At 42.6% G+C, this 26017-nt stretch overlaps 1 protein-coding gene and 1 pseudogene across 2 annotated transcripts; one reads left to right on the forward strand and one right to left on the reverse strand.

Annotated features, from left to right (window-relative positions):
* Positions 1-2152: 2152 nt before the first annotated feature.
* Positions 2153-26017, reverse strand: LOC148027460 (uncharacterized). 2 transcript variants are annotated; one of them, XM_087689163.1, is made up of 10 exons: positions 25521-25657; positions 25197-25444; positions 24983-25070; positions 24537-24872; positions 24260-24416; positions 24060-24150; positions 23881-23952; positions 23178-23803; positions 22942-23085; positions 2158-2766 (listed from the first exon to the last, which is right to left on the reverse strand). In XM_087689163.1, exons 2-9 carry the CDS (start codon positions 25338-25340, stop codon positions 22980-22982), a joined length of 1620 nt encoding a protein of 539 aa, XP_087545289.1. In that variant the 5' UTR covers positions 25341-25444; positions 25521-25657; the 3' UTR covers positions 2158-2766; positions 22942-22979. The 2 variants fall into 2 exon arrangements, with proteins under 2 accessions (XP_087545288.1, XP_087545289.1); XM_087689162.1 differs by having other exon boundaries at positions 2153-2766; positions 25197-26017.
* Positions 8882-17835, forward strand: LOC148027461 (uncharacterized; annotated as a pseudogene).

Consider the following 26017-nt stretch of genomic DNA (forward strand, 5'->3'; position numbering starts at 1 on the left):
AGCCCCAGAACTAGTGTAATCCATTAACTCCTTGATTGGCTTTTTCTTTCATTTGTGCTCGTGTTAGCCTGTTGTCTGATTGTAGCTTTGCCTCCTCATACACAATGCCAATGTCATGAATAGTATTATGCATTGTGATATTCTGATTTTTTTTTAGCTATAACTTCATGCAATTGCTTTACTTATTCTATGAGCTACTATATTTTAAGTCGATGTGCAACAATCACATTATGAGAGTGTTGGTAAGTTGTGAACACTTTGAACACCTAATCATTGAGTCACCTATGACACTAAGCAACCCATTCTCACCCTCACATACATATTTCAACAAGTTTGTAATTCTTGAGAAAACTAGAGGTTTATTTGTTAGGGGATCAATTGGACAGATTCCCCCATCAAGCCATAAGTTCATGTGCTTCAATCCCATCTACCTGTAACTCTATAGAACTTTAGGGTTAACATTGACATGCTCTATCCTTTTGAATAATGGCACATGTTTTAGCTCTATCTCAATATACAACTTTTTGTTTGCATTCATTTTGCGTATTGCTTATGTCCCAATTACAAATATATGAATTGATTACACAATTGAGCTAGATGTATGTTAAATGTGTAAAGATAATTTCCATCAACACAAAGAAATACTTATAAGAACAAGGGATTTAATATCTATGAAAGTTAAGAACGGAGAGAAACATATGAACAAACATATGTGTTAATAGAAATAGGACTATTGAGTCATAGAGGTAAACTAAGGAGGCACAAATAGACTCTACTACAAATGATTTCTTCCCAAAAAACAAAGGAAAAATGTCCGTAACCATAGTCATGAACACTTGAAACACAGCCTCAAAGTTTAGTCATACCATGAGATCTTACAAGATTCTTCTAAAGCTCGTAACAAGCCACATAAAATTAAAATATGTTTGGATACTACCAAACAAAGTTGTAGGCAACCAAATGGAGTCTATTCTCTAGTATACGAGATTTGCAAGACAAAGGATACATGATTTAAGGAAAACTAAACAATCTCTCAATAAAGAGTTTCTTGGAAAATAGATGATAATACGGTTCTTGGCTAGTTAGCTGCTAGATCAAGGCAAGGTTTCTATCGGGTCAAATTTTCCAATCCATCAAAATGTTAACCTTTTCTAATTGTCGACATTCCACCTGAGCCTAAAGACGATTGTTACTATAGCCATGATATTGCTAATGAGATAAACAGTGCATGGATAACGTGTCTAGCCATGGAGCTGATTAAGAAGCGCAGAACAAACAAATCTTTAACCTCCCTTGTGTCTCTTGAATTGAAAAATCACACTTGCACATCCATGACGAGTACAAGAAAGTTAAAAGTGGCTAAATCAGGTGGAATGGATTTAGCTTTTTGCTGTGGGATAATAGCAAAAATCACATCATTGTAAGTGCAAGACAAAGAATTCACATTAGCTGAAACATTGACTGCACCCAAGATGTGTACAAACGTCCACAGCTTCAGATCACGACTAGTACCCTGATATCTATGAAACAAAATAACACTACACAAACCAGTGACTGTAAGCAAACCTGCTCCTAATGGAAATTGTCAACTGGGCTTCCTTTGCCATACCAGACTGAAGCAAAAGATAGGACCACCATAACGAGGGTAATGCAGATCTAGAATTATCTGTCCACATGGTACAGATGTCAAAACCTAACACAAAACCAATCATTCATCCAAGGAACACCACATGGCTGTGCCATAAGACAGAACCATGCTGCACTCATGCAGTGGCTGGTTAAACTCAACACTCCTCACCTCACCAACACTACTTCACTGCCAAGTACATATACTAGCTACTTAGCTTGACTATAACACCAGAATGCACACGACCATGGTGTAACCAAGCGATTTGAGTTGAAGAGGGTGTGAGCCACAGTGACACTTGCACCATCTTTCTGATTTCCAGCCTGGCCACCTATGGAAAAACATAGCTTCATCTCATTTCATGTACAGCATAAAGAATTGCCTTGACATCTAGTGTCCAATAACCTGATTTTCCTAAATGCATAAATGGTCATATGGATTCATAATAATAGCGTCTCACTCCAGCGTACACCATATAATAGAAAAGCCTATCTAATTTTATTCATTCTCCCATGCACCTAAAACATTCTCTGTTTCTTCTGGTGAAAACTAGACAATGTTAAATATAGAAGTCTAAGAAGTGTTGAAAGAGGCTTTGTTTAATTCGGCCATGTTTAAAGCAAAATCAAAATGTACAGAGTAAAATTCACCAAGAAGGTGAAGCCTTCGCAATCATCTCTCCTTTTAACAGACACTTCCCCTTTTATCAAAATTGTGAAGCCGCCAATATGGCTGAATAATCAGTTGCATTTTCTTAATACATCCTTAAATTAACCCAGAAAGGGTTATCTCTGCTCACAAAATCCTCTGCCAATACTCATTAACATGCAATCACTTCAACCGATAGTATGTGTACTGAAATGGCTGGAATCCAAGTTCCATACAATTTCCACCTTGACTGGTTGAAGAAAAAGCCAAAACCCTTTGCTTGCAGCTGATCTTGCTGCTTTGTTAAATAAACTTTTGTCAGGGCGATCCGCCATGCACAAGTCTTTTAAGAAACAACAAAACCCTGTTGCCCTTTTAATTTCAGATAGTTTGATCTCTCAATGTCTAGTGTAAAGGTCAATCATAAGAATCTGAGGTCAACATGCTACCAACCCTTTCCATGGAGCTCTGTACAAGCCAAAAAGAGTGACCTGAAATCCAACAGAGAAAGTAGCAGTTAAACAAGAGATAGACCACATTGTGTTGGATGTTATGCATCAATTACTCAAGTTCGCATCCAAAAGTAAAATTCCGAAGGCAAAATAAAATGATCACTCCAAGAAAGCACTAGAATGTTTCGATTTGAATCAAGGACCCCCAACCAGTGGAGACATAGATGGCTTATCAGATCTTCACAAAAAGTGACTTCTTTGCAATGCCTGCACATCCTGAAGACTTCAAGTGGCATCAGACAATTTGGGCATAATAGATCCCTCCCAAGCAAATGAAACAAGCAGGATTAGGATAGACTCACTACATTATGCTGAGGGCTTGATCCACACACGTGTGCACGCCAGGGGGCCAGCCCTGCAGCACACGGGAGGGGTGTGGTGTGTGTGGTGGGCATGTGCATGGCAGCAGTTGGTTCGTTTTGGGGCCGGGGGGGGGGGGGGGGACCTGCTGGGGGTTTAAAGGGGGGTTGGGTGTGGCTTTTTTATTTCTTTTCTTTTGCAGGGGGGTTTGTTGGGTTGTTGGGGATGTGTGGTGTGATGGTGGGGGAGTGGGAGGAGAAACAGTGTCCATTAAACCTTATACTTTGGTCATTGTTGACTTTGTGTGCCTGTTGATGTTTACACACAGCTAATATGTTACATGTGCACCATAGCTCTACATTGACAACCAGCATAGTGTAAAAAACTTGTGTCTAAAACCCTACTGCACACACAATTAAGAATAGCCAGTTGCACAAAGGGCTGACCATGATCAGTCCAGGGTGGAGAAAATATTTCATATTTGAACCATGCAGATGAACAAAAAAAGTGAGAGAAAACAATGCAGAACAGAGAGTTGAAGGTTAAATGAATGTATGAAGTGCATACATAGTACTATGCTTCATGAAGGATTCAACAGAGCAGTCTACAACTACCACAAAGGAAGACGAAATGAACTCAAAGACAATCTAACTGTGACCATCAAATCAAGAGCCCCAAGATACAAAAGTGCTGGCTAACTAAAATCTGGTTGGGTGATTCTGACAACTGCTTCCAACTTCAACTGCATCTGCAGGTGTGCCAGCTCAGTAGAAATTTTGATGGTTCTAAGTTTCTTAGCAATCCCAATAATGAAGTATATTTAGAGCTTCTGACTACGATTCAATGATCCCACTGTTCATCTAACAGCAGCTCTTGACTCCCCATTCATTCCATGACCACCAAAAGTAAGCGAATAATTGTACTGCTATCTGAGATGATCTAAGTTGCTGATTTGGCTTGTTTATCTCTGTAAGTGGTCTGGAAATATAGAAGTTGATAGCCTCCTGAGAGATGACAGCTGAGGTGCTCCTGTCTTAGAGCCAATTGAACTGATCTTAAGTCTCCCCTTTAAGAAAGGGCCAGATTTACATAAGAACACCACCTCAAACAGAATGTCGAGGATGGGCAACAGCAGAACTAACACTTGTTCCCAATAGAAAGCTTGACCATGCATGTCACAAATATTCTGCTCACAGAAAGAGCTGAACACCATTAAAGCAACAGTAATGTGTTTAAGAAAGCCATGCAACTCCTTTCATCCTCACAGATCATCTTATCCCAAGTGGCCAAAAGGTTCATACAGCACAACCGTTGATAGAGTCTCCTCACCTTTTAGGAATGGTGAGCGCAAGGGCAATCTAAGCAGCCAACTCAAGCCACAAGCTTATTATCAGCAGCCAAAAGAAGTCATCACGCATGTTGACAAATCTTGTTGTGCTCCACCAAAAATGAGAAAACTTGGGTGCACAATTGCATGTAATGACTCAAGTAACAACATGCAAAGACATATAGTAACACCATAGCCAGGACCCAAGCGTCTCTCTCAAGTTTGTTGACGCTGCTGGGGAATACACAACTCTCATACTAGAAAAGCAAAGAAAGCCACACATCCATAATCGCTTGGCCCCACATTCATGAAGTTTGGCTGGCTGTGGCTAAAGAGTGCATGGCACAACCATTAGTCCAAGATAAATGTCTTTCTACAAAATTAAAAGTTTGATCTTCCTGTAAGATCAATGGGACAATTGCACCTTCCACCAATATAATCTGAACTGGTTTGGGTCACATCAACCATTAGATTTAGCAGACAGTAACAAGGAACTTACAAACACATTAAGCTCCAGAAAACTGTCTTGGCACAGGCACCAGCAGCCAAATCCCACACATTGTCAAGACTCCAAAAAGAAAAATTTACCAAGTAAAGACACAAATCCTTAAGCCATACAGTCCACCTAAAGATATGCCTCAAAGAGGCTGGAAAATCCACCTAAATATCCATCAATGACATAAGCAGGAAGTAAGAAGAGATACCACCAAAACCATATATAAGATAGAGGTTACATCTATGGGCATGACCATATAAATCCACTAGGAAGGCAACCTTCTCACACACAAAACTGGGCCCTAAACTCTTACAAAAAATAGCTCATTCTGTCTCAAAAAGTGTGTTTGCTCTGGTGCTACCTTTGAGAATACACAATAGATTTTCTATATCATAAAAAGTACTCTCAGTGAGCCCTATGACTTATAGCAGAGTTGAGCCTTAAGGTTTTATTCAGATTTCATAACCAACCCACCACCCCACCAACAAAAAAAGGGGGACGAAAACTAGGAGTGGTTCTTACTCTGAAAATACGCTATCATGAAAACAAACAATGATGCAGCAAAGATAATTATTCCATAGCCAATGATGACCAATATTCTAGATAAATCGACTGGATAAACATAGCCATCATAATGGCAGGCTGACATGTCCTTCAGTGCCTACCAGTTTGCTAAAAGGTGACAACTAGCCTAGAAGGCCCAGGCCCTGATGTCAGTGACCTCATTGACACCTCAAACCTTCGGAAAGCCTGTAACCCTCCAGATAACTCCACACACGCTGAATACGCATGGCAACATAGCAGGCAGCGTGTGCATGTGCCGGTTGCTGTAGTTTTGGATGTGTGTATTGAATATTATACTATGTGTATTAGTCAGCCGGATAGAAGGCTTCACATACACTTGTATTGATCAATCCATCCAACAATTTACATCTGGGTTCACTACTTTCTTCTTTGAAGACCCTTTGAAGATCGTCAATTCACATATTACGAGCTCAAACATACCTAACGCCTGGAAAGTAGAAGATTCCAACAAAGAGAAAAGTGCTCCCCCCTCCTTCAACCTACTTCAAGACTACTACAACATTACAGACTCCTTTGACAAGCACCATTGTGACAACTCAGGGGAGGATAGTAAGCTTATTTATATTCTGAAGTGCCTCACTGTACGATTTTGACCTGTGAATTTTGAGCGGAAACCATGAGCCCATCTCTCAACACATGCAACAACATTAAGGTCTCTCACTCCAACAACAACAGTCCCCCTGAGCCTTGTGAATAGCCATTCATAACTAAGTGACCAGAAAACTGTCTTGGCACAGGCACCAGCAGCCAAACCCCGCACATTGTCAAGACTCCAAAAAGAAAAATTTACCAAGTAAAGACACAAATCGTTAAGACATACAATCCACCTAAAGATATGCCTCAGAGGCTGGAAAATCCACCTAAATATCCATCAATGACATAAGCAGGAAGTAAGAAGAGATACCACCAAAACCATATATAAGATCAAGGTAATATCTATGGGCATGACCATATAAATCCACTAGGAAGGCAACCTTCTCACACACAAAACTGGGCCCTAAACTCTTACAAAAAATAGCTCATTCTGTCTCAAAAAGTGTGTTTCCTCTGGTGCTACCTTTGAGAATACACAATAGATTTTCTATATCATAAAAAGTACTCTCAGTGAGCCCTGTGACTTATAGCAGAGTTGAGCCTTAAGGCTTTACTCAGCTTTCATAACCAACCCACCACCCCACCAACAAAAAAAGGGGGACGAAAACTAGGAGTGGTTCTTACTCTGAAAATACGCTATCATGAAGACAAACAATGATGCAGCAAAGATAATTATTCCATAGCAAATGATGACCAATATTCTAGATAAATCAACTGGATAAACATAGCCATCATAATGGCAGGCTGACATGTCCTTCAGTGACTACCAGTTTGCAAATAGGTGACAACTAGCCTAGAAGGCCTAGGCCCTGATGTCAGTGACCTCATTGACACCTCAAACCTTCGGAAAGCCTGTAACTGCAACCAGCCTTCCTTCTCGGATAGGGTGGTTTAATCTAATTAAGCACTTAATTACAGCAATTAGCAAATGAACATAAACTGAAATGCTCACTTTACCTTCATAAACTTGGACAGTGGGCACCCTGTTTTGGCCCCAAAACTGGCGCCCCTTTCGGTATTTCTTTAATTTCAATTCCTGATGGATAAATTACAAGCCAAGATTTCACAATCTCCTTGGCTGATTCAAAAGCCCCTTGCTGTTCCAATAATCAGCAAAGCATTCGAGCAAATTGCCCCTTGATTTTCACCCAGGACTTGCTCTAATGGAACCCCAACTAGTCAAATACTACCCCAAATTCACAATGGATGGGCTGGCATCTGAAATCCTCACAATTCCACGAATTTCCGGTGCTGATTTCAATCTACAATGCCTTTGACTGATGGCACGGGTCCCAAGGTGGCTGCGAAACCCTAATTACTGCTGTAATTTAGGGTTTACAGCAGTAAACTCTCTGTTGTCCACCAAATTTGGCTGTACTCTGCTACCTATGGCTGAGAATTACTGAGAATGCTTGAGCATAGACTCGAGGAGATGAGAGAATGCTGTAGAGAGAGAGAAAATCAGCTAAAATGTATCTTTTGATTCGTAGCTTTGATGACAAATCTGATGGCACCAGCAGCTTCAAAAGGGGGGTAAAACTCCAGCTCAATTGACGAGCCCTCCTCTTCTACCGCCGCCTCTCTTCAGGCAGAAGAGAAATCCTGCTGTCCCTTGTCCTGTCGTGGTGCGCGATCAGTCGTCGTCGCCTCTCAGAGTCAAATCTGATCACCTCCTCTCCCTCTACCAAGCTCCGAACGGCTGCAATTCCACTTCCATCACCCTCCAACAGCCTTCTCCCTAGTTGCATGGGAAAGTTTTGCCAAGTGGCAGCCTTTCTAATGCATTTTCAGCCATTAAATTAATTTTTCAGAATTAATTAATTCTGAAACTTAATTTCAACCCTTTTGACCTCGCACAAAATTAAACATGCCCATCTGGAATGAAATTGGCTAGGCCATTTGCAACTTGGAGTGGTTCCCAACCTCTGTTGACCCTTAGACTAGCATTAATTAATTAATTAATGCTAGTCCCTAGTGTCACCACTGACACTTAATGGCCAAACAATTGTCCTAGGGTCCAACCTAGCACCAACTGACCACCAAAACCCAGTTGGCATAACTTAATACAACTTTTTCCTTTAACACCCACTACACTCTCGGGGTCCTTGGCCCGTTCCCATGAAATAACTACCATGTGCATCACATATGCTAAACAACCTTGCACATTTGATTAATAACTTAATCAAATGTTACTAGCAAGATTAAAGCATCTCAAAATTTCACGTCCCCGTGACATACCTCCCCCTTGAAAACCATGCAATCGTCCTCGATTGCACTGCATTGGGCCAAAGGAAAAGTATATTGCACTGGAATTTCCATTTGGTATGACAGTCATCACAACATTGGCCACTGTTGTCAAACCGTTGCATATACGCAAAACTTATTGAGAATTTCCAGCGAGCAAAACATAATAGAAAACTGAAAAACAATCCAAAATTGTTGCTAGAAACCATTGGATGCATCCATAACTCATGTTTCTCAACCGTTCTGACTTCAAAACCATAGTAAAGCATATTCTCAGTATAAACCATAGCTGAAACTGTCAATGACATTCGTTTACATGCGGCTGTCCATGGAATCAGCTGTAAACCATTAAAAACTGGGCATGACCTGATCATAAACTGATCATGGACTGATATGAGAACTGATCACAAATGGCTGCAAATGTGACTCGAAACTGATCACAAGCTGGTGGTAAAAAAAAATGATCAGAAATTTATGCAAAAACTGATGCAAAACTGATCCCAAAGTGATCACAAACGGTTCTCAAACTGATCAAAAACTGAGTCTGGAGCTCACATGAGGGGACACTTTGGCGGTCTGGCCAAAGGCGGGGAATCCATGGTCACCTATGTTCAGGGGCATTTTTGACAGGTTGGTCTTGTATGCTACTGCGAGATATTGGTGATGGACACAGAGACATGCTATGATCTTTTCTATTTTCAGGTGCTTGGTACGCTCGACATCGACATCAGGTTCTCTCCGATGCACCTTGGTGGTGGCTTGATCACCCACTGCTGGGGTATCCATGGTTCTACTTGGTGATTCTATGTTGTATAGTTTCTGATTCCTTTTCATTGTACTATTGTATTGTATCAGATCATCCATGATCTGAGAGAGGGTGTTAGCAGAGTATTTGTCAGCTCGTGTGAGTCTGAGCTTGATTTGGGCTGGGCATTTTATGCCAGTGGAGCATTTTTATGCACCAATCGGCCAGTATTAATGCTGTCCGACCAGCATTATTGCTCCCCACTTTTTCAGCCTATTTATACTCAGTGCTCCTCCTCAGTCACTATCATCAACTTCACCATCTGCAGACTCTGTGGAGAGAGGAGCCAGTGCTAGTGCCCACGCAGCCAGTGACTCACTGTTGTATGCGACTGTCTCGTATTCAGATATATGGATTCCATTTCCCGTGCATACATCTGAGTTCTCATCTGTATCGTGTTCTTTTCTTTTCTCTTTTTGTCTTGTGTTTCAGCAGTTTATTCCAGCACATGTTTATGCTTCCACGGCTGCTCCACTTCTGACACTATTCGGCTGACTAATACACATAGTATAATATTCAATACACATCCAAAACTATAGCAACCGGCACATGCACATGCTGCCTGCTATGTTGCCATGCGTGCTCAGCGTGTGTGGAGTTATTTGGAGGGTTACAGGCTTTCCAAAGGTTTGAGGTGTCAATGAGGTCACTGACATCAGGGCCTAGGCCTTCTAGGCTAGTTGTCACCTATTAGCAAACTGGTAGTCATTGAAGGACATGTCAGCCTATCATTATGACGGCTATGTTTATCCAGTCGATTTATCTAGAATATTGGTCATCATTGGCTAGGGAATAATTATCTTTGCTGTATCATTGTTTGTTTTCATGATAGCGTTTATTCAGAGTAAGAACCACTCCTAGTTTTCGTCCCCCTTTTTTTGTTGGTGGGGTGGTGGGTTGGTTATGAAAGCTAAATAAAAGCACAAGGCTCAACTCTGCTATAAGTCACGGGGCTCACCGAGAGTACTTTTTATGATATAGAAAATCTAACGTGTATTCTCAAAGGTAGCACGCAAACACACTTTTTGAGACATAGAATGAGCTATTTTTTGTAAGAGTTTAGGGCCCAGTTTTGTGTGTGAGAAGGTTGCCTTCCTAGTGGATTTATATGGTCCTGCCCATAGATGTAACCTTGATCTTATATATGGTTTTGGTGATATCTCTTCTTAGTTCTTGCTTATGTCATTGATGGATATTTAGGTGGATTTTCTTGCCTCTTTGAGGCATATCTTTAGGTGGACTGTATGGCTTAAGGATTTGTGTCTTTACTTGGTAAATTTTTCTTTTTGGAGTCTTGACAATGTGCGGGATTTGGCTGTTGGTGCTTGTGCCAAGACAGTTTTCTGGTCACTTACTTATGAATGGCTATTCACGAGGCTTAGGGTGATTGTTGTTGGGGTGAGAGACCTTAATGTTGTTGCATGTGTTGAGAGATTGGCTCATGGTTTCCGCTCAAAATTCATAGGTCAAAATCATACAGTGAGGCACTTCAAAATATAAACAAGCTTACCATCCTCCCTTGAGTTGTCACAATGGTGCTTGTCAAAGGAGTCTGTAATGTTGTAGTAGTCTGGAAGTAGGTTGAAGGAGGGGGAGCACTTTTCTCTTTGTTGGAATCTTCTACTTTCCAAGCGTTAGGTGTGTTTGAGCTCGTAAGATGTGAATTGACGATCTTCAAAGGATCTTTAAAGAAGAAAGTAGTGAACCCAGATGTAAATTGTTGGATGGACTGATCAATACAAGTGTATGTGAAGCCTTCTATCCGGTTGACTAATACACATAGTATAATATTCAATACACACATCCAAAACTATAGCAACCGGCACATGCACACGCTGCCTGCTATGTTGCCATGCGTGCTCTACGTGTGTGGAGTTATCTGGAGGGTTATTGTCACGAGGGCATGAAATTTTGAGATGCTTTAATCTTGCTAGTAACATTTGATTAAGTTATTAATCAAATGTGCAAGGTTGTTTAGCACATGTGATGCACATGGCAGTTATTTCATGGGAACGGTCCAAGGACCCCGAGGATGCAGTGGGTGTTAAAGGCAAAAGTTGTGTTAAGTTATGCCAACTGGGTTTTGGTGGTCAGTTGGTGCCAGGTTGGACCCCTAGGACAATTGTTTGGCCATTAAGTGTCAGCGGTGACACTAGGGACTAGCATTAATTAATTAATTAATTAATGCTAGTCTAAGGGTCAACGGAGGTTGGGAACCACTCCGAGTTGTAAATGGCCTAGCCAATTTCATTCCAGATGGGCATGTTTAATTTTGGGCAGGGTCGAAAGGGCTGAAATTAATTTTCAGAATTAATTAATTCTGAAAAATTAATTTAATGGCTGAAAATGCATTAGAAAGGCTCACTTTGCAAAACTTTCCCATGCAACTAGGGAGAAGGCTGTTGGAGGGTGATGGAAGTGGAATTGCAGCCGTTTGGAGCTTGGTAGAGGGAGAGGAGGTGATCAGATTTGACTCTGAGAGGCGACGACGACAGATTGCGTGCGGCGACAGGACAGGGGACAGTAGGATTTCTCTTTCGCCTGAAGAGAGGCGGCGGTAGAAGAGGAGGGCTCGTTAGCGGAGTTGGAGTTTTACCCCCCTTTTGAAGCTGTTGGTGCCATCAGATTTGTCATCAGAGCTACGAATTAAAAGATACATTTTAGCTGATTTTTTCTCTCTTCACAGCATTCTCTCATCTCCTCGAGTCTATGCTCAAGCATTCTCAGTAATTCTCAGCCATAGGTAGCAGAGTACAGCCAAATTTGGTGGACAGCAGAGAGTTTACTGTTGTAAACCCTAAATTACAGTAGTAATTAGGGTTTCACAGCCACCTTGGGACCCGTGCCATCAGTCAAAGCATTGTAGATTGAAATCAGCACCGGAAATTCGTGGAATTGTGAGGATTTTAGATGCCAGCCCATCTATTGTGAATTTGGGGTAGCATTTGACCAGTTGGGGTTCCATTAGAGCAAGTCCTGGGTGAAAATCAAGGGGCAATTTGCCCAAATGCTTTGCTGATTATTTGGAACAGCAATGGGCTTTTGAATCAGCCAAGGAGATTGTGAAATCTTGGCTTGTAATTTATCCATCAGGAATTGAAATTAAAGAAATACCGAAAAGGGCGCCAGTTTTGGGGCCAACAAGGTGTCCACTGTCCAAGTTTATGAAGGTAAAGTGAGCATTTCAGTTTATGTTCATTTGCTAGTTGCTGTAATTAAGTGCTTAATTAGGTTAAACCACCCTATCCAAGAAGGAAGGCTGGTTGCATGGTTCCATTGCCGGGATAATCACTCAATCTCTTGATTTGGTGAGTCCGAGGCACCTGATTGCAAGCCAAAGCTTTGTGCTAGTGCTGATTTTTGTGCTCAGCTGAGAAATTTCAGAAACATGTCTTCATATAGTGAGATGGAATCAAGTAGTGATGATGCCTCTCAGTATGGACATTCTCATGGGAATGATGGAAATGCAATGCCTAATCTTGGACAAGGCTCTCATGATGGACAACAAGCTGAAAATGTTGCTGTTGGCTAGATGTCGGGCCTTCAAGCTGTCATGAGGTAGATGAACAGCAAAGTGAAGAGGAATTTGATGACCAGTTCAAGAATCGGATGAGGACAGTAGCAAATCTCTTTGCTGAGTTGGCAAAGGAACCTCAGTTCACCTGATTTTTGAATGCTTCGAAGAAGGACAGCAAGGGCAAGAAGAAGAAGTCAACTTCTACACCTTCGGGACAGCAAGATGTACCGAAGGTAGTGCCAAATCCTTCACTTGAAGCTCCTAAAGAGGCCAATGAAGCTAAACAATTGGTACCTATGGGGCAAGGAATGCAAATGCAAGGCCATTATGGAAGTGCCAATCCAATGGATTTTGGACAGCCGGGCATGCATGCTATGATGGGGCAGTCAGGATACTTTGGTGGTAGCACAATTTTTCATGCAATGGTTGGCCAAGGGCCGCATATGGGAATGCATGGCAGAAATCCATATGGTATGCAGCAGCCAATGTATGGTGTACAAGGCCCATTGTTTTCGGGTATGGCTTGAAATGTGCAAAACCCTATGTATGGTAGCATTGGCTCGATGCCTGGGGCACAAAGTGGAATGTTTGGCAATGCATCTGCACCCCCGAATGCTTATGGGGCTCAAGGGATGTTTGCTGGTCATCCAAATGCTCCATTTGGGCTTGGTCATGATGTAAATACAGCAAATGCACCCTTTTTGCAGCAGCCAGTGTATGATAACTTGACTCCCAAAGGGGAAGCAAAAGACTATGATGAGGGTGAAAAAGCAGTGAAGTTTGAGTCCTTCAGTGGTGCATAAGATAGGCTGAAAGCTTTTGACCTTCATTCAGCAGTTTGATGCAGCCTATTCAGGGGAAAACTTCACCGAATCCTCTAAGATTCGAAAGGCAACCACTTTCTTGAAGGGGAATGCATTGCAGTGGTGGTCCACGCTCTTGATGCAAGGTAGAGCACCGTCAACATGGGTACAATTCAAGCAAATGTTTGCATTGAATTGGTTGACTAGTACCTTTGAGGTGGACATCATGACAACTCGGAACAAGCTTGATGCAAAGGAATGCAAGAATTTAGAGCAATACAATAAGAAGTTTTGAGATGCATTGCTGCCCGTCACTTCTTATCGAGCCGTACCCTTGCATGAGCAAGTGGAAAAATATGTATGTGGGCTGCCCAAAGGAATCAGGGATTTTTGCATAAAATCCACCGTGTCTAGCATACCTCAGCTCATAGAGACTGCTGCTACAGTCGATGCTTTGCTGCATGGAAAGGATTCGGGCTTCCAAGAGAGCGGGGAGAAGCTGAATAAAAAGTTGTTTAAGGTTGAGAAAAGGGGCATATCTGAAAACCAGCCTGAAAAGAGGCCAAAACAGCAAAGAAAGGGCTCGAAAACATTGGCACAATGTAGGGAATTGATGGCTGCAAATAAATGCTTTATTTGCGAACAAGAGGGTCATATTGCAAAGAACTGTCCCAACAGGCAACAATCTGCAAAATCAGAAAATTAGGGAGATCCTAAGGGTAAAAGGCCCAAAACATTAGCGGGATTGGTGCCCGATGTTGTTAATAATCAGCCCAATGATGATGCTACTGAGTTGTGTAGAGCATGGGGCAAAATTAGGGATCAGCATGCATTGATCTTCTTTGATAATGGTGCGCGAGCCAACTTCATCTCTACTGACATGGCAGCTCGTCTAAGCATCAAAGAGGATGAGATGGGAGCCATGGGGGAAGTTGGAATGGCATGTAAGGGTCATGCAGAACCTGTCACACCACTCATTGGACAGCTTCGGTTGCATATACAGGGATATGTGGACAGCGAAGAGTTTTACATTGCTCCACTTGAGGGTGGTGATGTGTTGCTTGGTATGCCATGGTGCCGCCGTATGGATGCAGTGATTCATTCATATGCAAAAGAGATCACTATTCAACATAAGGGAAAGACACTCACACTTGATGTAAAGTTGAAAGGGGAATCTGCCCCTGTTGTATTTGCAGTTGCTATTTCTAAAGTAATGAAAAATCATCTTTCGGCGTATTTAGTTTTTGCTAAGGATAAGGATGATAGTGAGAATGTTGGGAATATGTCTAAATTAGAGAAGGATCACATGTCATTTTTGAAAATGTATGTTGATTGCTTTTCTCAGTCACTTCCAGAGCAGCTACCACTTGAAAGACCCGAAGATCATGGCATAGACCTTATCCCTGGAAGTAGCCCTCCTAATAAACCACCCTATAGTGTCAGTGCAGCCCAACAGGAGGAGATTATGAGTCAGGTAAATGAGCTGTTAGAAAAAGGGCTGATTCAGTCTAGCTCATCTTCTTTCTATTCTCCAGTGCTTTTGGTGCAGAAAAAGGATGGTTCATGGTGTATGTGCATTGACTATCGTGCTCTGAACAAGATCACGATAAAGAACCGCTTTCCGATCCCTCGGATCAATATGTTATGGATAGATGGCAGGGGGCAGCAATATTCAGCCGTATAGATTTGAAAAGTGGGTATCATTAGATACGCATTAGACCGGAGGATGTGCCTAAGACAGCTTTCAAGATGTCTTTTAGGTTATATGAATTTCTTGTCATGCCTTTTGGACTTACGAACGCTCCTTGCATCTTTCGGCCACATAGAGCATCTGTGGATACTTTCTTTGATGACATGATTGTCTATTCAAAGAATGAGACGGAGCATAGAAAACACTTGGATATTGTTTTCAATGAGCTACGTAAGCATAGGCTGGTTATCAATGACAAGAAGAGCGAATTCTTTTTGCATAAAATCCACTTCTTGGGATATATTGTATTGGCTGATGGTATTTGTATGGACCCTGCTAAGGTTGAAACAATACGTTCATGGCCAACTTTGAAGAATGTTCATGAGATCCGCAGCTTCTTGGGCTTAAGTTCATACTATAGGAAGTATGTACGCGGGTTTGCTGAAATTGTATCTCCATTGCATGCTTTGTAAAAGAAAGATGTGCCATTTAGATGGACAGCAGCGGAAATTTTAGCATTTGAAAAGTTGAAGGAAAAGATGACTTCAAATCCTGTGCTTGTATTGCCTGATCTAAGGAAGTCATTTGTGGTTTAGTGTGATGCATGTGGTAACAACATTGGGGTTGTCCTTATGCAAGATGGCCGAGTTGTGGCTTATGAGAGCCGAATTCTCCACGGTTCAGAGAGAAATTTACAGGTTAATGAGAAAGAGCTCTTGGCTGTAATTCATGCATTGTCTACGTGGAAATATTATTTGTTGGGGGTTGATTTTACAGTGCAGACAGACCATCAGACTTTGAGGTACTTTCTGACGTAAACAAAGTTGTTAGAGAAGCATATGAGATGGGCAAATTTTCTCTCTATGTTTCATTTTCAGATTGTACACATTGATGGTAAAAAGAATGTTATGGCCAATGCACTGTCATGTAAGCCACAAATTTCAGCCATCACTATGGTTTATCACACCAAGTTGGATGCCATGAAAGAGTAATATGCTACTGATTCGAACTTTGCTAATGTTTATGATCAGCTTTTCAATGGCCAAAGGCATGAGCATTTTATGCTAAGAGATGGATTTCTATTGATGCATGGACGACTGTGTGTCACAAAGCACTTGAGGCCTAGAGTGATCATTGAAAGTCATGCTCCTTCGTATGCGGGACACAGAGGTATTGATGCCACAATCAAGGCAGTGGAGCATTTCTTTTATTGGCCAGCTTTGAGGCATGATGTAGAGCAGTTTATTAGGGTATGCATCATATGTCAGAAGGTAAAGCATGATAGGCAAAAGATGCCAGACTTGTTGCAGCCCTTGCCTATTCCAGATAGGCCTTGGCAGAGCATTGCTATGGACTTTATCTTTGAGCTTCCTAGGACACCTACAAGGAATGATGGGATATGGACTATTATTTGCAGGTTTAGCAAACAAGCCTACTTCATTCCGGCGAGGAAGAAGATAAAGGCTGATCATATGGCACGATTATTTATGCTGCACATTTTCAAGTATCATGGTATGCCTGAGTCGATTATCAGTGATCGAGACCCTCGGATGACCAATCTATTCTGGAAGGGGTTGTGTGAAAATATGGGTACCATGCTGAAATTCTCATCATCCTTCCATCCGCAGACAGATGATCTGTCTAAGGAAGCAAATTCCACAGTGTTGGATCTTTTGAGGTGCTATGTTTTAGACCACAAGACACAGTGGGAGTAGTACTTGCCATTGGTTGAGTTTGCATACAATAATACGGTGCATAGTTCCACTGGCAAGGCTCCATTTGAGGTGGTTGAGGGTGGCAAGAAGGTTCCACCTATTTTGCACACTGAGGATAAGATCTTTGAGGCTGATCGCTTTGTGGAAAGCTTGGATGCAGCCTATGCAAAGATAAAGTATGCGCTTCAGAGGTCACAGGACAAGCAAAAGCGGGTAGCTGATCGCCATAGACGTGCTTTGCAGTTTGTAGAGGGCGATTATGTATTGCTGTGTTTCGAAAAGGCAAGGCTGAAAAAGATGAAGGGATGAGAGAGGTTGTATCCAAAGTTAAGCATGAGATACTATGGGCCCTTTCAAGTGTTGGAAAAGGTCAGCGATGTTGCATATCGGCTGAAATTACCTCCACATTGACAGATACACAATGCCTTTCATGTCAGTTTGTTGAAACATTTTCATGGTGATGTGCCTGAAGATGTATCTGCTGAAATTCAGCTAGAGGTTGAGGAACTAGATGAGATTTTGGTACCCGAGCAGTTTTTGGCACATAAGGAAAGGAAGGTCAGAGGTAAAGTGTTCAGAAGATATTTGGTGAAGTTTCAAAATTATTCACCAATGGATGCAAAATGGATGGAAGAGGATGACTTGGCAGACCATTCTCAATTGTTGCAACTTTATCTTGATGCCTTTCAGTTAGAGCCGACTTTGGATTGGGCTTACTCAGGTTCAGTAGAGCGGGCGTCCGGAGCATTGCGTGATGCTCAAGGGGGAGGTAGCACTTCCACTCCATCGGTTTTGGACAGCTCTCGTATGTAGTGGATCTCGGATGTATTCAACATGCATCCAAGGTACTGTGCTGAGAGTATGTCTGCCATGAGGTCACTACTCGGTGTACTAGTCACTGTGAGATACATGTATATGAGAATGGTTGTCACCGCGGCTCTGAGACTATACTTATGCATGAGTTTTTGGATGAGTTTTTGCCTTGCCTCCCGCTCTCTGTCAGATAACCAGCTCAACATGAACCTGGATGTCAATCCCAGCTCTAGGATTTGATTCTGCCAGACTGAAGTCGATGCGTCAGGGACGTCCCTCTCTGGAACCTGTGCACCTATATAAAAGTATAGATGAGGCGCGGCTGCCCCATCTGAACACCCGCTCACACTCTCTCTCTGGCACAGGAGAGTCGTGAGGGATGACCTCATCACCACCACTAGAAAGCAGCCGAGGAAGGGGCCACCAAGCCCTTCCCGCGATCCGAAGAAGAGGATCCCTTCCACGCCTTGGACTTCACCTTGGTCGGAGGATCTGGGTCGGAGTCGGATGAAGGAGAGAACTCATCGGTAGAGTCAACATCCCGCTTCGTCTTCTGCTCCTTCTTCCTGGAAGCCGTTAACGTCTTGCAGTCCTTCCGCAAATGTCCCTTCTTGCCACAGTGGTAACACTGGGCCTTCGACTTCTTCTTCCCGTCACCCCTCTCTGAAGCTACATAAGCCTCGCCTCCATAATGTGCCGGAAGCCACCCCTGTAATCTCAAGGATGTCTCATGCTCAAGAAGCATCGAGGTCATATGTGTAAAACTGGCAGGAATCGATGATGTCTGCGCCCACAAAGCATTGGCCACTCCATCAAACTCCGAGGGGAGCTTGTAGAGGACCGTCCCGACAAGATACGCCTCGGGAAGAGCAAATTGCATGTGCCGAAGCTGGTCCTATACCTACGTAACACCAAGAAGAAAAGACTGAATAGTATCTTTCGGCTCAAACTTCATCTGCTGGAGCTGGCCATAAAGTGTGACTGTCCGCATGGTGGTAGATGCCTCGTACATCTCCTGCAACTTCTGCCATACTTTAGGAGATGTCCTAGAGGAAGTAACCGCCGATAAGACCGCTTTAGAAATACACCGAAGTAACGCCGATTAGCACGGGCATCGTCCGAGTCCCATGTGAGCACTGCTTCCTCATGGTTGTCCTCATCAAAGTCTTCAGGAAGAGGAAAAGGACGGAGAGGTCGAGGAATAGCTCCACAGACGATGTACCATAACCGCTTCTGCACAAACCAAGCTTTCATGACAGCACTCCATGTGAGATAATCAGGTCCATGTAACTTATCATCAGGGGAAGTGCACGGAGGAGCCATATGGAGAGGATAAGAAGAGAAGTAGAGAAGAGATGGAATTGAGAGAGGAAACACAGCCAAAACACAAGCACAAACTGCAGAAAATGAGAGTTCACATGCAATATAACCCAAAAGCTGATCAATAGAAGACAAAATCTGCTGCAGAAAGTCAAAAAATCAGTCAAAAACTGCCAAAAACAGCAAAAACGGCCTGAAGTAACAGTCACCCAGCCACAAGAGATGCTGAATCAGCAAAACGCAGGCTATAAATTGGAGGAAAACAGGTAGAAAACTGTCGCCAGCAGCTGCAGATGAAAATCGCAGGCAGCAGAGGGTGCATAGGCAGCAGGCGATGGTAAGACTGCAAAAAACGCAGGCTGAAAACAGCCCCAAAACAGGTCGCCTGCTGCTACAGCAGTCGCCTGATCAGCAGGGGTACAAAACAGTCCTGAAATCAGCAAGAAAACACAGAAGAAACACAAATCCTGAAAATTGATACCATGTCAGAAGTGGAGCAACGGTGGAAGCATAAACATGTGCTGGAATAAACTGCTGAAACACAAGACAAAAAGAGAAAAGAAAAGAACACGATACAGATGAGAACTCAGATGTATGCACGGGAAATGGAATCCATATATCTGAATACGAGACAGTCGCATACAACAGTGAGTCACTGGCTGCGTGGGCACTAGCACTGGCTCCTCTCTCCACAGAGTCTGCAGATGGTGAAGTTGATGATACTGACTGAGGAGGAGCACTGAGTATAAATAGGCTGAAAAAGTGGGGAGCAATAATGCTGGTCGGACAGCATTAATGCTGGCCGACTGGTGCATAAAAATGCTCCACTGGCATAAAATGCCACACCAGAAAATACCTAAAATACCTAATAAAAATGCCCAGCCTAGATCAAGCTCAGACTCACACATGAGCTGACAAATACTCTACTAACAAATAGAAGGCTTCACATACACTTGTATTGATCAGTCCATCCAACAATTTATATCTGGTTTCACTACTTTCTTCTTTGAAGATCCTTTGAAGATCGTCAATTCACATCTTAGGAGCTCAAACATAGCTAACGCCTGGAAAGTAGAAGATTCCAACAAAGAGAAAAGTGCTCCCCCCTCCTTCAACCTACTTCAAGACTACTACAACATTACAAACTCCTTTGACAAGCACCATCATGACAACTCAGGGGAGGATTGTAAGCTTGTTTATATTCTGAAGTGCCTCATTGTATGATTTTGACCTATGAATTTTGAGCGGAAACCATGAGCCAATCTCTCAACACATGCAACAACATTAAGGTCTCTCACTCCAACAACAGCAGCCACCTTGAGCCTCATGAAGAGTCATATTCATAACTAAGTGATTGAGAAGTATTGTAGCAATGCACATCTTACTAAAAGAAGTTCCAGCACATGATGTTGTTCCCCATCAAACAACAGCTGAATAGGCAATTCCTCATTGGCTGGTTGAGAAGTATTGTAGCATGCACATCTTATTACTCTGGCTCCCTAGCTTCTAGCTTTTAGATTTCAATTCCTCTGAATACAAGTTCCCTCTTAAAAACTTTCAAGTGTACCCTTTTGATTTCTTACAACAGCAATATTCCAATGTGGTAATAGATTCTAGATATTCCATACTTGTTCAAGCACCAATACCAAATCACATTAAGAAAACAGATGTAACAACGTAATGGCATCCCTACATGACTATCAACATTCCCTGAAATATGAGACTTAGGTCACAAGTCAGCTCAATAGCGAACTTGCAATTTAACCAGTTCCAATTCTAGCTCCACAATTAAAGCTCCTAGGGCACAGATTATATTTGTATAGCCATTCGTTAAAGCAAATTGTTACAATTAATTAGAACCAATTGACAAATAGAAAAATAGACAATGCAACATACCACAAGCAGATGCCAAAAATAGCACACTGTGTGTGATCTGACGGGTCCATAGGGAAGTCGCACACTTTGTATGATCTGACTAAATCACCATTATAAGCACCCAAAAGGAAGGTGGCTTCAGGGCTTCAGGCAATGTGCTGTTCGTTGGGCATCATGGGCGAAAACATACCCACCCATGTGCCTACAGGTGGGGAAAAAAATACTACCCAGAGAGCAGAACACCTCAGTTTGCAAATATTACCCAAAGAGTAGAACACCTCAGTTTGCAAATTGAAGGCATATGGACCACTATCAGAAGCAATAGAGGGTCCATTGTTCAATCCAATGGGGTAAAGAGGGATCCAACAGGCAACCACTGCATAACTCGACATATTATCCAGAAAAGAATAGAATAGAATAGAATAGAAATGGGTTTCTTTCTTTACACATGGATCATGATGTACAATATTTGCATAACTGATCAGGAGACTGTGTTATTCTATGGATACAATTACCTAGCTAGCTTGCCAAGCTTAGATTACAATTATCTAGCAAGCTTGCCAAGCTTAGACGCTATATAATTCTTCAAATAGAAGATGCAGAAAGACAGCCAAAGAACAATAGCAAGGCTCATTCAAAACTAAACAACCTCTTCTTAGAAGACCAATTGAGTCATCTCCACAAGTGCACACCTAGCTATGGTATTGTTGGTCAATTTACAAGCATGTGAGATTTTGAAAAAGAAAACTCAAATGTACCTAAAAGCCCAGGAGCATCCATAATCAGCTCAAACCCACACTAGAAGTGCTAAAGGCAAATATGCCATGAATTGAAATCCATTATTCAAACTGATAAGAAACTAAATAAAATATCACAGCTCTGAATTTTTCCAGTGGGGATGCTTTGAGAAGTAAGGACTTAGGTAAATCCCTACACCACAGTCAGTGATATGCTGATCTAAACAGTTGAGATAGGCTAAAACAATGGATATTTTGACCAGTTCTCTTTAAAAGTATTCTATCTATTTATTTTCCATGTCAATGAAAACAAACACCCGAAGACTAAGCAACACAGTATCCTGATCTCTTTAACCACTGAGATATCTTGAAAAGTTTTTAGTCTACTTACCTTCCATATGTACAGAGACAAACAAATAAATTTGCACAACACAGTATCTTCATCTGTCCTTTTCACGCATTGAGGAATCGCATTTAGATCTGTTCTATGGCCCTGCTCTTGTCTCCAAAAACCACACCAGAGAATGCTGTTTGATGTTGCCTTAAGCATGCACATCGTGCTTAAACTTGGCAACCCACCAAAGTTACTTTGGTGCTGATCGATGGAACAGCATACATAACTTAACAGATTTGTGACAAGAAGTCAGATCCCAAACTAATCTTAAAAATCTACAAATTTCGAGACCTGCTTCTTTGATACACATGCTCATGCATCCCATTTGAGTAGTTTTACCTAGGCAAAAGAACAGACTCAGTCATTGCTTACAAATTAAACCACCACAGACTTAAACAGCCCTAAAAGCACACCAGAAAGTGCTGATCGATGTGACCTAATGCATCACATCTTGGTTAAGCCTAGCCACCCCCCAAATTCCACACACAGCTAATCAATGAAACAGGGTACATAACCTTGCAAATCTATGAGGAGCAGTTGGGTTCCAAACTAATCTAATACATCTGCAAATTCTGAGGCCTACTTTTTTGGTTCACCTAGGTTTAAAAAAGCAGACTCAATCATAGCTTTCATTCAATGCGCATCAAACCTCACCATTGCTGCTGCAACAAAAACCATATGACAAGAAAAAGCAACACAAGTTGGAAGCTCTACCATGGCAGGAGCCATAATGGGCATCTAAGGACATAAGCAGCTTTAAGGAACTGCAATGCATAATCTAATACATCTGCAAATTCTGGGGCCTACTTATTTGGTTCACCTAGGTAAAAAAAGCAGACTCAATCATAGGTTTCATTCAATGCACATCAAACCTCGCCATCGCTGCTGCAACAAAAACCATATGACAAAAGAAAAAGCAACACAAGTTGTAAGCTCTACCCTGGCAGGAGCGAGGGCATCTGAGGAAACAAGTAGCTTTAAGGAACTGCAATGAATGATCCAAGCTGAGCATGGGTGACTGTGACAAGACGCTGTACATCTGTACCATCCACCTCCTTGCTGACAGTTTCCTCATTCTCGTTGCTGCAAAGTGTTTAAATCAGCCAAAAAACCAAAATAAGAAATGAACAATAGTCTGAAACACCGAGGGCATAAAATCAAAACATCATTCTAACCTTTTCAACAGAAAGTCTATATGCGATGAATATTGCATTTCCTGTTCCTTTCCTGCCTGGAATGGAATGGATGTCAGGTTGGCTACTTTCAGTTCAGGTACATTACCCCCATTCGAGGATAAGACATGAAAACTTGTAGTGCCATAATTACCCTTAAACCTCATCTCAGAGTTTACAGGTCTGGATGGTAAAACAGCCTCTTCCTCTACTCTTCCACTGAAGGTAGCTTGAAACGCATAAGGTACATCTGTGCTAGAAGCCTCACATTCCTGAGGTCGAGTAGCCTGAGGATACTGATCCTCCCCAGATCTGCCTTCTAGTAGTAATGCTGAGTTGACTTTAGTTACCACGTTATCCATCTCCTTGGTTTCCTTGGTTCCCTTCATATCGTCTGCATCACTTATAGGCTCTTCTGTTGAACGAGGGGCCACACTTGTGCTGGAATGATCACTATATTCCACACTCTCAGCCCTTTGAGGCCTTGTCTGATCAGGAGCAGGCTCTTGCAAAGGCCCATTTCCACCCATGTGATTCTCTTCCAGGACACTTGAAGGATTGGTTGAGGTTTTTGATGGCCGCAACACCAACCATTGTCTCCAATCATCACGCTTCCGCAACTTGTCACCCTGTAGGAATTCAAAGATATGTGACCCTATACAAGCTCTGCCATGCAGGAAAACTTACACATAATCAAAGAAATTACCTGCACTTCAACCACTGAAGAAAGCTGCAAGGCGTCCAGAATCAGAGACTGGTTGAGAGTAAGATTCCTAACCTGTTTGTCAAACACATTAGAGCAGAAAAAGAAGATTGAGTGTGTGAATGACAACAAATCTACTCAGCTGAACCACACAGCATGAAGAATAAGGTAGACACATTTACCCTATTAAAGTTTGCAATTAATGATACAGGAACAAAACCCTGTTCATCCATGTTAGATCGGAGATATATGTCCTTACATAGATTATCTACACTGAAAATAAAAGAAAACCAAACCATTTGCACTTGTTAGATAGAAAGAGAGTAGAAAGAGAGTGTACACAGAGGGGAAATGAATCAGACAAAAGCACTAAGCCATAGACCTGAAATAATATTCAATTTGGTGCAGAATCATCATTCGTAAGGTCATGGGATCTGGACCCTGCATGTACCCTCCTGGAGGTACAGGAGGACCAAAATATTGTGCATTGTGCATAACATCAGGTGGTACTGGCATAAAATACGCGCCACCATTTGTATCTGTAGGACATCCACCGGCAATCAACACGACTCCCAATAATGTGCAGGACTGGAAAACCCCCTCCCCAACAAAAAAGGGGGAAAAAAAAAAGGTGATCCTCATTCACAAGAATGACTTACATGGAAAGTTCTGAGTGTTATAAAAACCCGGATAGATGTTCATATATGGAGGAGGTGGTGGATGTTGCATATTCCTGGGACCTATGCGCTGTTCATGTAAAGGTAGGCCAAAATCCCGCCCATTACCATAACCCCTGCCATGATACCGCCATCCTTGAGTTCCTCTGCCCTGATCACGAACATTGTTCCGCCATTTCCCTGAATTGTTGGGATACAGTCCTAATGCATCCCCTCTGTTGTTATAAATACGGCGATTATCAGTCTGAGAGTGAGCCTGAAAACCTTTTGAACCCATATGCCCATTCCTTTTCATGCTCTGATCAGGAGGTACAGAATCTGAAAAAGTGCCATTGTTAGACGCAGAAGAATAGGCTGCGAATTACTGTTGGAAACTAAAATGCATGCCTCAACCAATGGTGTTTTAGCCTTAACCAATTACACTGTACCTCTTGATTGACTCTGCTTTTTGGCAGATGAAGATTGACTAGTGACTTGATCGGCCCCCTTCAGTGTTGATGCTCCCACTGATGTCCCCTAATAAACGCAATAACAGAAATTCTATAGCTTAAAAAGAAGTTCATGAACAGTCCCCATTCCACAACAATTTCACATTGTTGGTTTTCTAAAAACTGCATTTTGCAGACAGCAAATAGCAAATACCTGGGCTACAATATTTTGTCTTTCGGATGATGAAGCAGGGGACTTGGGACTTTCTTTTCCACTTTCTAACCATTTTCGCACCTCCAAAGATGATGCCTTGATGTTCCGAGCTTCAGCAAGGTCTGGCCAGGAGACTGCCCCCATGACGGCACCCGGGGGAGAAGCCTCACCTGCATTGGCCACTGGCTTTCGCCATGCCGCTTTAGAAACCCTACCCCCATCTTCTGGGCCTGCAGGCTTTCCTTCACCTGAAGAAGGTTTGGAAGCTGATCCATCAGGCAGGCAAGGCACACTAGGAAGGCTGTGCGATGAAGATTCGCTAACCTGGTTCCGTTCAGGTTCTGCTAGGGTTTCTGCAGTCGTCATGCAGACGGATTCTTGCGGCATGGGCGGCGGCTTCTTCTGATGCTTCTTGGTGGCATCAGCGACCTTGGGGGAGGAGGTCTCGCCCTCTCCACGCACAATCTGCGACCAGTTGACCTTATTGGAAGGGTCGGAGGTGTGCGGGGGGGCGGCTTCAATGGCGGGGGAGGATGGGGGAGGGGGGGAGCCCATGGGAGGCAAAGATGGAGGCGATGGGGAAAGGGAGGGACGGGGGGCGGCGGGGGAGGATGCTAGGGTGGGAGGAGGGAGGCAATGACAGGAGCGACTTCGGGCTGAGGCTTATGGAAACTTCGTCGCCATAGCCGGGGAGAGAAGAGAAGGAAGGTGGGCTGGGACTCTGGGAGCTAAAGAGGTCTACGGGCCGAAAATAACAACAATGCGACGTGAGAGAGAGAGAGAGAGAGAGAGAGAGAGAGGACGATGATGACGATTATCAA

The sequence above is a fragment of the Lygodium microphyllum genome, chromosome 12 (genome assembly GCF_053477565.2).
Source record: "Lygodium microphyllum isolate KBCC chromosome 12, Lygodium_microphyllum_v1.1.10, whole genome shotgun sequence".
In the NCBI taxonomy this organism is placed as follows: Eukaryota; Viridiplantae; Streptophyta; class Polypodiopsida; order Schizaeales; family Lygodiaceae; genus Lygodium; species Lygodium microphyllum.